The following is a 12,689-nucleotide window of genomic DNA, read 5'->3' as shown; positions in this document are numbered from 1 at the left end:
AAGGGCTTAGGTTTAGGGGCCACATATTTAAAGATCCAATTCGTAAAAAGTGTGCCACATATTCTCTGAAAGTTGTATCCATCTCAATGTCAATTTTTGTGGCCGCCCAACACCTAAAAAACCCCATGAATTGAGTTGGTCCTAGCCTGAAAAGTATGCAGGTCCCATCAAATATTGACAAACAGATTCTCTCTCTCTCTTTTTTTTTTTTTTGGGTTAAGTGAAAAGCAAACTTATTAGCTAATAAGCGCCAAACCTTGGTACCAAGGACTCCATAGCCCAAAAAGCTTTTTCCTCTAATTGTCTCATGTGGTATATTTGTTTACTTGTCATCAACTATCATGCATAAAATTCATCAGGAAAAAAAATACTATCATGCATAAATGTGGAACCTTGTTGCAAGCCTGCATGGATGTTCTCTTGATTCAATGCCTGACTTTTGTGGCTAGTTTGTAGTGTTCATGAAAGTTATTTACTTCTCTACTTTTTAGCAACATTTCCCTATTTTTATATATTTTTGAGCAGGGAAATTATCGGTCCTACCAATAACTCCTATGTGTTCAAGCTCAACGCAGATCTGACTAATTTGCACTACTTCTTGCAAGCACAGCAACTTAAGCCCTTTCCCCATTGTCGGATGCTAGCTAATATGTGATGGTTTAAATAATGGATAAAATGATTTTCCTTGTATGGTGAGAGGCGCAATGGTTGAATCAGCTCTAATATTTTGGAAAGGAAAAATCATGTGGCCCCTCACAAAGGAGATATTATACCTTATATCAGGTGTACTCTAACAATCCAGGATCTCACCTAAAAAGGATAATCAGAAGATATTATTTGAGTTCATTATTCTTGTGAAAATATTCAAGATCTTTGGACTAGGGATTCAAATCGACGCAAATTTATTCATAAACATTAGGACTGGCTCGTGGTCAGTCCCAATAAATCTGTACTGCAATATTCCTTAGTCTATATAGACTATGACTGGATTGACTCTAATAATTTGTAATAACCCAAGATCTCAACCAAAAAGACTGTCTAGAAACTATTATTTGTATTTTTAGGCCCTCTATAAGTATCTAATATCTTTCTGATGAATAATTAATGTGGGACTAAATATATATCCACATGGATCCTCACATGCACTATGTCAATTCCTTACAAAGTAGAAATTATCCAAAAAGGATCAACCACCAAGTCAAGTGCATTAAATGTGGCCTACAATAGAAGATGAACTAATTAGCACGGTGCAATGCTGCATTTGTGCATGTGGTGTAGAATATAATTTATAAATCTATAAATAATACCATCTATAGGATTTTTTAGAATGTTAGCTTTTGTTATCCATCGGCAATTTAGCTTGCGAGTGGAAGGCGGTAGAAGATGTAAAGTGGAAAGAGAAAAATAAATCGGATAAAGAGAGATTGCTGCTTGTAGCTAGTATCTCTATGATGCTTCAGATAATCCTCAAGAAAAATTTTTTGTGCATCGTGAGTGGTGTAGAATTGCATACATTTTTCATAGTGATTGGCTCACATGCGAGGTTGGAAATTTTTTTTTTTTTTTTGTACATCGTATTTTGACTCCATATGTGAGCTAATTATCATGGATGCACTGCTCGTGGTGCACTAAAAATTTTTCTAATCTTCGGTATCAAATATCTTGGGCCCCCTCAATCAATCCTCTTCTTTAATTGCAGCCTCCATTTTTTCTGCGCCTCGACCAATACACAAGGTGTCGGTGGATAAACTACTATTAACATTCATTTTCCTGCTCGTGTTGCTCGAAGTGACATGACATCTATATTACTTGCTGTAGTGCGTAACAAATCTCTTGGCCCCCACCCCACCAACACACACACACAAAAAAAAAAAAAAAGGGGGCTTAAACATAACAATGTTTGACTTGTATGATCCTCAACAAACAAAGCTTATCAGTATAGTCATGCATGACATATATCCTCCAAAGATGTGCACATCATTGTTACCAAAAAAAAAAAAATGCACATCATTCACCGATTGGATATGACATATCTCGCAATAGATGACACATTATATGCGAAACTGCTCCGAAGGAAAACATCATATCCGTTGGAAGGTTCACGAAATGACCCAATCTCATTTGACAATTGCGCCCTCATCTCGATTGCTCGGTAACTATAAGCAATGAGGTTATTTCTTACTGCTTTTGAAAGCAATGTCTGCTAGACTGATACATGGCCACTGATCTAATGCGATCTTTTTCACAGCCAAAACATCCAGGATAAACACCAAATAAAATTAATCTCTCTAAAAACTAACCACTTTGAAATAAATTTTTTCTGGATATCTATACCATAGTATTTAACAGTTGAATCAATTTTTTTTTAAAAAAATTAAAATTAAAAATTTATTAATAGATAATATTGTTTCAATACCTAACTAAAGAGTTATGGTAGCAATCAAAAAACCACACATCTGCCTTGTTTTATAGGGAAACAACGGTATCCACATATACCTTCACCTTTCGGCTGGTGACCACTCACATCTAACTCTCTATTTTGTGAGTGGTGCCTCACGTACTTTTGACGCACCACGAATGAGTGACAAACGGAGCAAACGTTGAGAGCTCCAAAATATGGTGCCAGCAAACTAGGTTTTTGTACACACCATATACAAGATACATAGTTTATGAAAGGCTTTAGGCTTTATTATCCATTTTACATCTTACATGAGAATAAAAGTGGATCGAATAATATTCATATAAATATATTTTTATATTTGAATTTATTCATATACAGATAGAAGTTGGAACATCTAATAATATCTATCTCTATATCTATTAAATAAATAAAATTTATCTGGATCTATTTTCATATCTAAATTTGTCCGGATATGAATAAAAATTTTGATATTTGATGATAATCATCTTCATCTCTGTATTTTCAGTCCTCACCTCATATTTCCATCCTGCCCCGCATCTCCACTCCTTAAAAAAAAAAAAAAAAAAGATATGGATAGACTAAAAAGTATGATAAAGAGTGTGCAAATGTTGACTTCCAATCCTCTGCACGAACTTTTACTCTGTAGTGTCCCTTTATCATTATGGATAACCATGCATGGTATCACTCATCTCAGAGATAGTTAACTCTTATCCATCTATGAAATGTGACAAAATATTGTTAGTGCGAGATATGGCACGACATAATGTTAAAAGGAAGCTCTCCATCATCGAGAAGGGTGACATGATAGATATCTATGATGGTGAACCGCAGAGGATCCTGAGCCGGCAAGCATTTTTCAAGCAATACTGTAGTCCAAAAAGAGAAACACGGTATGCCACCATCTCACCAACGTGGACATTTTATGCGTCTTAGACGACAACAGAAGTACTACATCCCCATCCCTATTGGGTGGACTGGACTCTACGAGATAATTACTTCGTGAGATGCACAAAGATGGCACGTTATAATGTGTCACATTTCAGTATCCACTGCTTGATGGTCATCTATATTGTTTTCTTCTCGTTGTTGAAATGGTCATCACTACTTCACTAGATATCAAATAATTTTGTCATACTGTATTTTCTTCTCAACCAGTGCTGTGTGGACATCGCTTAATCAAATGATATCAGAACGCTGTCTATTTTCTTCTCTTACACGTTTGTGCACAGGCAGTCGGGTTGAACATCGACAAAATAATCACTAACGAATGAGTGGATGGTATAAGAGGATGCAGCCAACAAATGAGTGGCTGGTCTATTTAGTTCCACATTTAATTAGCACTGCAAATCCCCCTGCAGATATTTGCTTGGGCCTGACGTGAAAATATTGAAGGTTAAATTTTGTTGGTTTGACTGCAATTCACAGGCTTCTTCCAATCGAAGCATAAATGCTTTGAGCTTGGATCTGAGCGGTGTAACTTTTGTACCGTAAAATGTAATGCCATCATGGATAGCTGCTATATCATCCATTTAGAAGATGGAGAGTTCTCATTCAGTCTTAGAATATGACCAGCTACTATTAGTACGATACATGTTGCATCATAATGATGAAAGTTCGCAGCCCATCTCCGAGATTGGTGATGTGGTGACTATTGGGCCAGCCCAGTAGCCCAGCATGTTGTCACATTTGTCTAGGGTCCAATCTATAATCTCTGATTAGGGGTGGAAATAAGTCAGGCCAGGTCAGGCTTTGGCTTAAACAGGCCAGGCCTGTATTATAAAATACTAGCCTGAGCCTGGCTTGTTGGACTGGTTCAGGCTTAAAATGAGGCTCTGCCCGGCCTGTTTTGCAAAATAAAAAAGCCTGACCTAGCCTGAAAGCCTATTTAAAAAGATTCTTCCGTCTTCTTGATTCTGGAAAGGACTAAGATAATTGGATATTGATGGATAAGATCAATAATTAATTAATTATATATATTAATAAAATAATAATTTTTATTAAATTATATTTATATATATATATATATATATATATATATATATATATATATATATATATATATATATATATATATATATATATATATATATATATATATATATATATATATATATATATATATATATATATATATAATTTATACAGGCCAGCCTGCAGACTTTCAGGCCAGGCTTTAGAATTTTAGGCCTGACCTATTTATTTAAACAGGCCTTTTTAAAAATCTATACCTGACTTATTTAGATAAATAGGTCAGGCCAGACCAGGCCGACAGCAGGCCAGGCCATAGGCCCCTGACAGGCCGTCTGGCCTATTTCCATCCCTATCTCTGATTATTTTCTTTCGGTAAAAAAATAAAAATGAATAAAAACAATCTAGCATGGACCTAGCTTTGTAGCCAAGCAACCAATATAAGCAAGCTTAAACAAATCCTGATTAACCCCCTGATTGCACGTAAGTATACCACTTGAATTATCTCGACCAGCCTGCACCAATACCAGATTGAGCTACTCCAAAACCATGCCTTCAGCACACAATAAATCATGTTCTTGAACCATTTTACAAAGAAAGTGTTTTCAAAAATTCCCCAAACCACTATGGGGATTCAAGCACCCAATCTTCATTTTAGGAGAGTAATGCTACTCCAATTCACCTAGAAAGTAGTTAGCAATATCACTGCCTAAATTAAGGCCAAGCTATTCTGAGATTTACTTCCAGCAGGTGTGGTTTAAATACTTTGGTCGGTCTAACAAGTAGTGGTCCAGATGCCAGCGTTTTCTAGTACCACTCATGCTTGTTTAGTTGAGTCAAATTTGACGTTGCTCAGCATGGAGTGTTTCCAAGTGACATTTTTTGTCTAAATTTGGGACCCATGCGATCCAATCCAAATTGCAGGTCAAGTCAAGCCAATTTTGGCTGGGATAAAGTGGCAATAGAAGGCTTCACCCCTTTGTTTTACACTTCTTTGATGCGTGTTGTCTAGGTAAACCCAGGCAATAGAAGCCTTTTTCTCCCTCCATGGCCGGCAAGAGGGGAGATAGAATCGCTCGCTTGAACTTGGAGCGAGTTTTAATGGTTTGTGGACCTTTTTTTGGTTCAAAGACTTGTAAGCTTGTTCCTTGGGACCTTTCTTTTTTGTTGTTCAAAGACCCATAAGTTTGTTCCTCAGGCCTAACAGCTCGTCAAGTCTAAGGGTGTAATGCGGCCGAGTTTGATCTAGCTTTGACCAAGAATGATTTTAAATTAATTTTGAACTGGAAATCCAAGTTTAATCTTAATTTATTTACCATTATTTTGAATTCAATACAAATCTAATTATTGGACCAAGCTATGGATGAGTTTAATTGATTTCATAATTTTAAATATAGCCAATAGAAATCAGTAGAAGGTCGAATCAAAATTAGCTCAAGCTTGGTCAAGATAGAATTTAACTTGCATCAAAGCTTGCTTCAAGCCTAAATTATCATTTAATTAATTCAAAGAATAAGAAACATATATTATGTGTGTGTGTGTGTGTTTAATTAAATTTAGTTGTTATGTTGTTACTCCATGTCATGAATTGATATTCAAGCATTGCTTCTTTTTTCATCTAACGAGACATAAGTGCTACTAAGAAAGGTTTAAGAATATATAATTCTAATGAGCTCAAGTAGGATAATTCATGCCAAAATCCAAAGAGCACCAAAGCCATACTGAAGGATCTATTTGATAATTGATCGGTTATATCCCACAACAATACATATGAATTGGCAAACCATATTGACAAAATAGGATATATTACGTTCATACAAGTAAGATATTATATTCAACCAATTATGCTTCACTACAAAATTGGATTATGATACATACATAGATATATACTAATATACATACACACACACGTGTGTGTGTATAATTCATCATACTTCATATACACACACACACATGTGTGTGTATGTGTATGTGTGTGTGTGTATAATTCATCATACTTCATATACATATACATATACATATGTGTGTGTGTGTAATTCATCATACTTCAAGCTTTAATAGTAGTAGGTGTGATGTTAAAGCATTTAGGGTTGATTATTAGAAGTATGGGTTTCGGTCTCGTGACAGGCGTCTCCCCATATTGGATACTAATTAGCTATTTAGAAAACTTTACGTTAGTAAACTTTAAAGAGTTTGATTTTAGTAAACTTTTTTTTTAAGAACTTTTAATGTTATTGGAGAAGTTAATAGTTAGAGTTATTTGAGTTATAATAAAATAAGGAATCCTATATTGAAAAGAAAGAAGAAAAGGTTCCTTGTAATGCTTATAAAAATCCTATTGGGACTCCTATTATAATCATCTTTGAAAATATTTGATACTAAAATTTTTACTTGAGAATTATTCTTCCTATTTTCCTCTCTATTCTTTCTCTCTTTTTTTTTTGGTGGATTTTTAGAACTGGTGAGTGAGCACATGAGAGCGATATCCTTGGAATGGTCGGCCAAATTGGTGACTTGGCCTTGGAAGAGAGATACCTGCTATGCCTCCTCCAACATCCATCCATCATCATCTAAAGCTATTTGGTTTAAGGATTCATTGCAATCACCATTTAGGCTCTGATATCTCATATTGTACATGCTGTAGTAGGGTTCTAATCTTTCCACAATTGGTTTCATTGACATCGTCTTTGTTCTTCTATTTTTTCATGAGTTTAACACTTTCCCACATTAGGATTTAGATATAAAGTAGCAAATTGTCATTTGAGCATAGTCTAGAAGCTCCGATGCATACTATAATTAACAAAGAAATATGCTTTTGCACTATTTTTCTAAGTTATCATAATAAAATTTCGACTTGGGAGAACCTGATCAAAAGAAGAGTTAATATTGTAAGAAACTGCCCCCTATGTGATGAAAATAGTGAATCCCTAAATCATATTATGATGCAATGCTCATTCTCTAAAGCATACCGATGAATCATCTTCTCGTCGATCAACATCCCTGATCTGCCATTATCCTTCTCTGACGTTTAAGATTTATGGAGGCATTCCCCCAGGTCCAAACAAGATTTTCTGTTTTGGAGTATTTGTTTACTATCTCGACATGGTGTCTCTGGAAAGAATGAAATTTCAGAGTCTTTCATTTTCATGCCACCATGCCCCACGCAATGGCAAAGACAACAATCAATAATTTTATAGATTGGCTATTGATTGTCCCTCATTCAAATATCATGCTCTTGCTCTCTCAGCTCTCCCAGATCATGCTCCAAAGGGCGCCTCAGCTAGGGGTTAACGGCTTCACATGATGGAATATGGAAGGGATAACAGTAGGAGATTGCATACTGAAAAATTGATTGACTCTGGAGAAGGTCTGTAAGGTCTCTTGTAGATTTATCTTATTCTGTCAAGTGTCTGTAAAGTTTTATATTTATAAGCTGGCCTTCAGATATTAGGAGGCTGAGGTGGTGCTTATGGTTCCTCTATTCTATCGTGAACAGAGATGGTCGTGTTTAAGAATGTATATCTATCCTAGCTTAATATAATTTTATAAATATATATATTCGCATTGGTGGAAGTATCTTACTTCCTCTATTTTTCTTAAAAAAAAAAAAAAAAAGGAAACATGCTTTTGCTACATCAATTTGAACTCCTTTTTGTGAGAGCTTTATATGAACTCCTCTTATATATATGCTCAAAACATTTAGGGGGTGTTTGGTTGAGAAGAGTTGAGGTCTAGAATTGGAATAAAAATAGATGACTCCCGTTCCAACCATTTGATTGGAAGGAGTCCTATTTTGATTCCGATTCTGGGACGAAATAGGAATGGTTCAATCTATCTAAAATTCAATTCCTATTCTCTCTTAAGAATTCAAATTTTCATTTAGATTCCAATTCCGATATTGATTCCAATCATGAACTAAATACTTTGGGGGATTACACAATTCGAATTCCGATTACAATTCATTCCGATTCCAATTCCATTTCCGATTTTGATTCTAGTTGTGAATCACTTTTCTACGATAGTAGTCTATCCAACAATTAGGCCAAGAACCTTCTCATCCAAGGTCTCAATAATCCTATCATGGAGGAAAGGATTAGATGATCACCATGCAACATAATTTGGGATGAGAGCCTTCTGTTTTAAATACCATCAATTAATTAAAAGAACTGCTTGATCATACATTTTTTTCAAGGGAAGCACTTCCTACTTTTGATATTTTACACTAGTCTTTTTTTTTTTTTTTGAATCTTTGAAAGCATCTTTTATCACCATTCTTTTCTTTAAAAAAGAAAAATGCTGTTGGTTGGATTATGAGACCATTTTTTTTTTCTTCATCCCATCTCGAGAAATCATTAGATAGGCCTGATTCAGTGGACCAATCCAATAGTCACTCGCCATTTACCCTCGATCCTCTGTATTTAAACAATTCAAAATAGAAATGAGAATTCATCCTATAATCTACCGTATGCATGCTTCCAGATTTGGACAAATCCACTGGACTATGTCCGTCTAATAATTTCTCCCCTGGCTTGGTCACGGCTTGACGCGGTGTGAAGGTGATGAAGTACTCAGCGTGCATCTACGTGAAAGCGTTACTCTTTTCATCGTCTTATGCTAAACGTACGTATGGCCCGAAATCGGTCCACGTACAACAAATTCTTCAAAGTTCTTGGATAACTCGCCACGTGGAGAATTCTAGCTGAATGACAAGCACTCATACGGCAATTTTGCTGCAAAAACGTTCAAGGAAAAACTCTTAAACGAATGGTAGAGGACAGAGGTTTGAGACAAAAGTATACAGGGACTAAGTTGAGTGATTCTTGGAGATCCTTTGACCCTTTCCTTGTCATTGTCATCTTGTGTTTTTTCTTTAGTCTTGTTTGAACATGGATAGACAAAAATTTGGAGTCTCTTAATAGATCGATTATGATACCTCCAGTTTTTTCTTTAAGGCATTAAAGTTTGCTTGCGTTGCTAAATGGACTCGTCTTGATAGTTGGCATCCCTTTCCAATGTGTTGAAGAAGTCCCAACTTCTTACTCTAATTCTAGACGGTGGCATCTAATTCTAGAAGGTGGCACACTGAGATCTCACCAAATTTTTTTATAAATAAATAAATTTAGTTATACCCATTTGAAAGAATTCTATGTTCTCGAAGATCCAAAAGAAAGCAAACTTTGGTCATGAGAATGTCTGCATTTACTTACAAAGGTCCTATGAAAAATATTTTCCTTCAATAAATCGAGGCTTACAAGGAATTGTTCATCTACGGTGACTAACTAGCAGTAAAATCAAATCATTCTTTCATTTCGGGTAAATGTCCTTGCTGGTAATTCGGCATATACTTCACCCAATTAGAAGCCTAACTGATATATTATATCCACTTGACACATCTTGATCCAAGCAAGTTATAATACCATGATTCATATTCAAAAATCAATTAATGGATTAAATACTTTAGCCTAGATGCTCACATAATAACCAATTTGATGAGAACTAGGTTGACATGAGACAAGCTACAACATCTCCCCACAACACTACCAATTTGACGCTCGAGTTAGCGCGTACAGGGAGTGGGTCGGACAAAACTATACTGGGCAACGTCGTGGGGACATAGAGACAAATGGAGAATTGGCCTTGATCCCGTTCTTGGAACCCTTCAAACAATTGACTACGTCTCGAACGTTGACTGACTTCTTGACCTCAACAGACAAGTACCCCAAGGGCGACTACACCTCCGCCCTAAATTTCTAAACGGCACTCTTCCTACCCCCAACAATATTCCTGTTGAGTTCCCCATAGCAAATTCCCCTGGAAACCCACTCATTGCTCAACACGTCATCATTTAGAGCTTGAATACAAAATGATTTGTGAGCGGGAAGAAAGAGAGATTTCTCAAGAACTTAACAGCAGATCATCCTTTTAGCACGAGTCTGTCTGACCTGGCAACATGCCAAAATCCGGCTCAGCTGTCTGGCGTCAAACAGCAAATATCCTTCTCTGACCCTGTCTTCATATAGCCCACCAAAGATGACCCCAGCTCTTAGACCAATCATAAGATAACAAGCCATCCACGAAGGCTGTTTGCTGTATAGGTTAGCTTACGTTCAAAACATCTTCTCCTCCGTGGACGAGTTCAACATAAAGAGGCCCACAGAGATATCTCCTTTTCTCTTCTCTCTGGATCTTTCCGTTTCTTTTGTCTCACCTACAGTTATCATATTATTAAGCACTCCATTACTCCATTGACTTTGGCGTTTATATATTTCATGTGTGCTCTCCTGTTTTCCACAATGGCTCCTCTCTCTTTATCTATCTAGGACTTTCTCAGCTACAGCTCAACAACTTTCTCCTTCCCAAAAGAACACACTATGGACCCCTCCGAGCAACGGACAAGGCGGCCGTCGCCACGGCGAGAGCTCCAAGGCCCCCGGCCTACCCCTCTCAAGGTTCAAAAGGACTCACACAAGATCAAGAAGCCTCCTCTTGCACCGCCGCCTCAGCATCGACCGCCGGTCATAATCTACACCGTCTCGCCCAAGGTCATACACACCACCCCCGGCGACTTCATGTCGCTGGTGCAACGCCTCACCGGTGCCTCCTCTTCTTCCTCTGCTGCCGCCGCCGCCGCTCCTCGGTCGCCTTCTAATGTTAATACTACTGGAGAAGCACTGTCCCCAGCTGCTCGTTTAGCTACAATTGAGAAGGGAGCACACAAGTTGGATGAGGAGATGCAAAGGAAGAATGGAGAAGATGTATTGGATCAACTAGGAATTGATGGTGGCATGACGACGATGAACCGGCACAGTTCGTTTCCAGGTATCTTGTCCCCGGTCCCAGCTTTTCTCCCATCAATATCTCCTAACTTCTTCTCACCTTCGATGGAAACGAATTCCCTTAGCTTCTTGCATGAACTCAGCCCGGTTTTCCATGGCAGCAAAAATTTTTTGGAGAATACCTTCTTGACTAGTCCTAATAATTTCTTGACAACACCTGTTGTACCTTCTCCTGGTGCTTACTGGGACCTCTTCAACCAGTACCAGGATTTTTAGTTTCCATAGATACAAGCACGGAGAGAAAGGTTAAAGAAAGAGATTGTTGGATGGCTAATGGTGGGACGCGCATGAAGACAACACTCAGATTTTTTTTTTTTTTCCCTTTTTTTGGCTCCTTGCAGTGGTGGGCCATATGTTATATAGATACTCCATATCATTGTGACATCACAAACCAACCTAAGCTTTTTATCTCTTTGATGCAGGTAGGTGCATCTGTAACGAGAATCACATCATTTGATAGCTTTTAATTTTAGCAATAGGTTTTCCTTTGCCGTTGCCACCATTTGGGTAGGTTGAGAGGGTGATCACCACAGTGTAATTTTATTGTATTCTTATTTATTTAATATCATTATTCATTCTTTTGCTTGACAAGGTCTTCTTGCAATTAGTGTTATCTTATGTGTATTCATTCATTCAAATTTCCAATATGCCTCCTCTTACGCATAAATGGGTGAATGTATGCGAGTGTGTGAGCATGGTGTGCGCATGTGTTGAGAACATGCATGTACTCATGTGCATATGTGTGCCTGTGGTTGCTTGTGCATGTGATTTTTTTTAGGGTATTGCACATGTGATTAGCGGAAAAGAAGCAAGGTCATTCATGCAAAAGAACTTTCCGATCTTTCATCGATGCATGGCCGATTGATCATGCATTATTGCTATTTTGACATGCATCATTGCAGGTGATCGCACATGTTCATGCTTTTTTTTTTTTTTTTTTTTGGAGAATCAGATATATTATATCACATGTGAATAGATACATCTGTAAAAATTAGAATATAAATTTTTTGAAAAATAAAGATAGTTGATGTATGATTAGCTACATGATCACACATGTTCATACTTGATTGTGCATGATCATGGATCTCCAAATGTGTTCAATTAGTCGTACGCATGTGAAAGATAACAATGGTCTTTAACACGGAAGACCTAACTTGGTCCTGTTTAAATTAGAAAACTCTAGCAAACTTGTTTGACAATACTCACAACTTAAGAATAAACAATTAAAATTTTATTAAGAAAAAAAGAAGATAATGCGTAAATACCTTTACATATATATCAAATCCATGTGGAGTAGATATGCTGTGGTGGGAGATCTTTTGGGCCACCTGCCCGCACCTTTTGATGGTTAACTCTTTGCATAATACTTTTATCTACAACAATTCTATGTGCATGCACCACAGATCTACGAATACCATGAAGGATGATTCTATCTTGAACAAGTGAAAAGATGGTTTCATAAG

At 36.9% G+C, this 12,689-nt stretch overlaps 1 protein-coding gene across 2 annotated transcripts; it reads left to right on the top strand.

Moving 5' to 3' along the window:
- Positions 1-10,673: 10,673 nt before the first annotated feature.
- Positions 10,674-12,021, top strand: LOC105038081 (protein MKS1). Of its 2 annotated transcripts, XM_029263039.2 has the most exons (2): positions 10,674-11,209; positions 11,649-12,021. In XM_029263039.2, the coding sequence occupies exons 1-2, from the start codon at positions 10,762-10,764 to the stop codon at positions 11,681-11,683; spliced, it is 483 nt and encodes a 160-aa protein (XP_029118872.1). In that variant the 5' UTR covers positions 10,674-10,761; the 3' UTR covers positions 11,684-12,021. The 2 variants fall into 2 exon arrangements, with proteins under 2 accessions (XP_029118872.1, XP_010912071.1); XM_010913769.4 differs by having other exon boundaries at positions 10,675-12,006.
- The last annotated feature ends 668 nt before the right edge of the window (positions 12,022-12,689 follow it).

This window comes from Elaeis guineensis, chromosome 1 (assembly GCF_000442705.2).
Source record: "Elaeis guineensis isolate ETL-2024a chromosome 1, EG11, whole genome shotgun sequence".
Lineage (NCBI taxonomy): Eukaryota > Viridiplantae > Streptophyta > Magnoliopsida > Arecales > Arecaceae > Elaeis > Elaeis guineensis.
This window is presented reverse-complemented; position numbering and strand designations above follow the sequence as displayed.

Bases quoted from the DNA above. Each gene is read 5' to 3' on its own strand.
- LOC105038081 (XM_010913769.4), top strand. From the start codon at position 10,762: ATGGACCCCTCCGAGCAACGGACAAGGCGGCCGTCGCCACGGCGAGAG.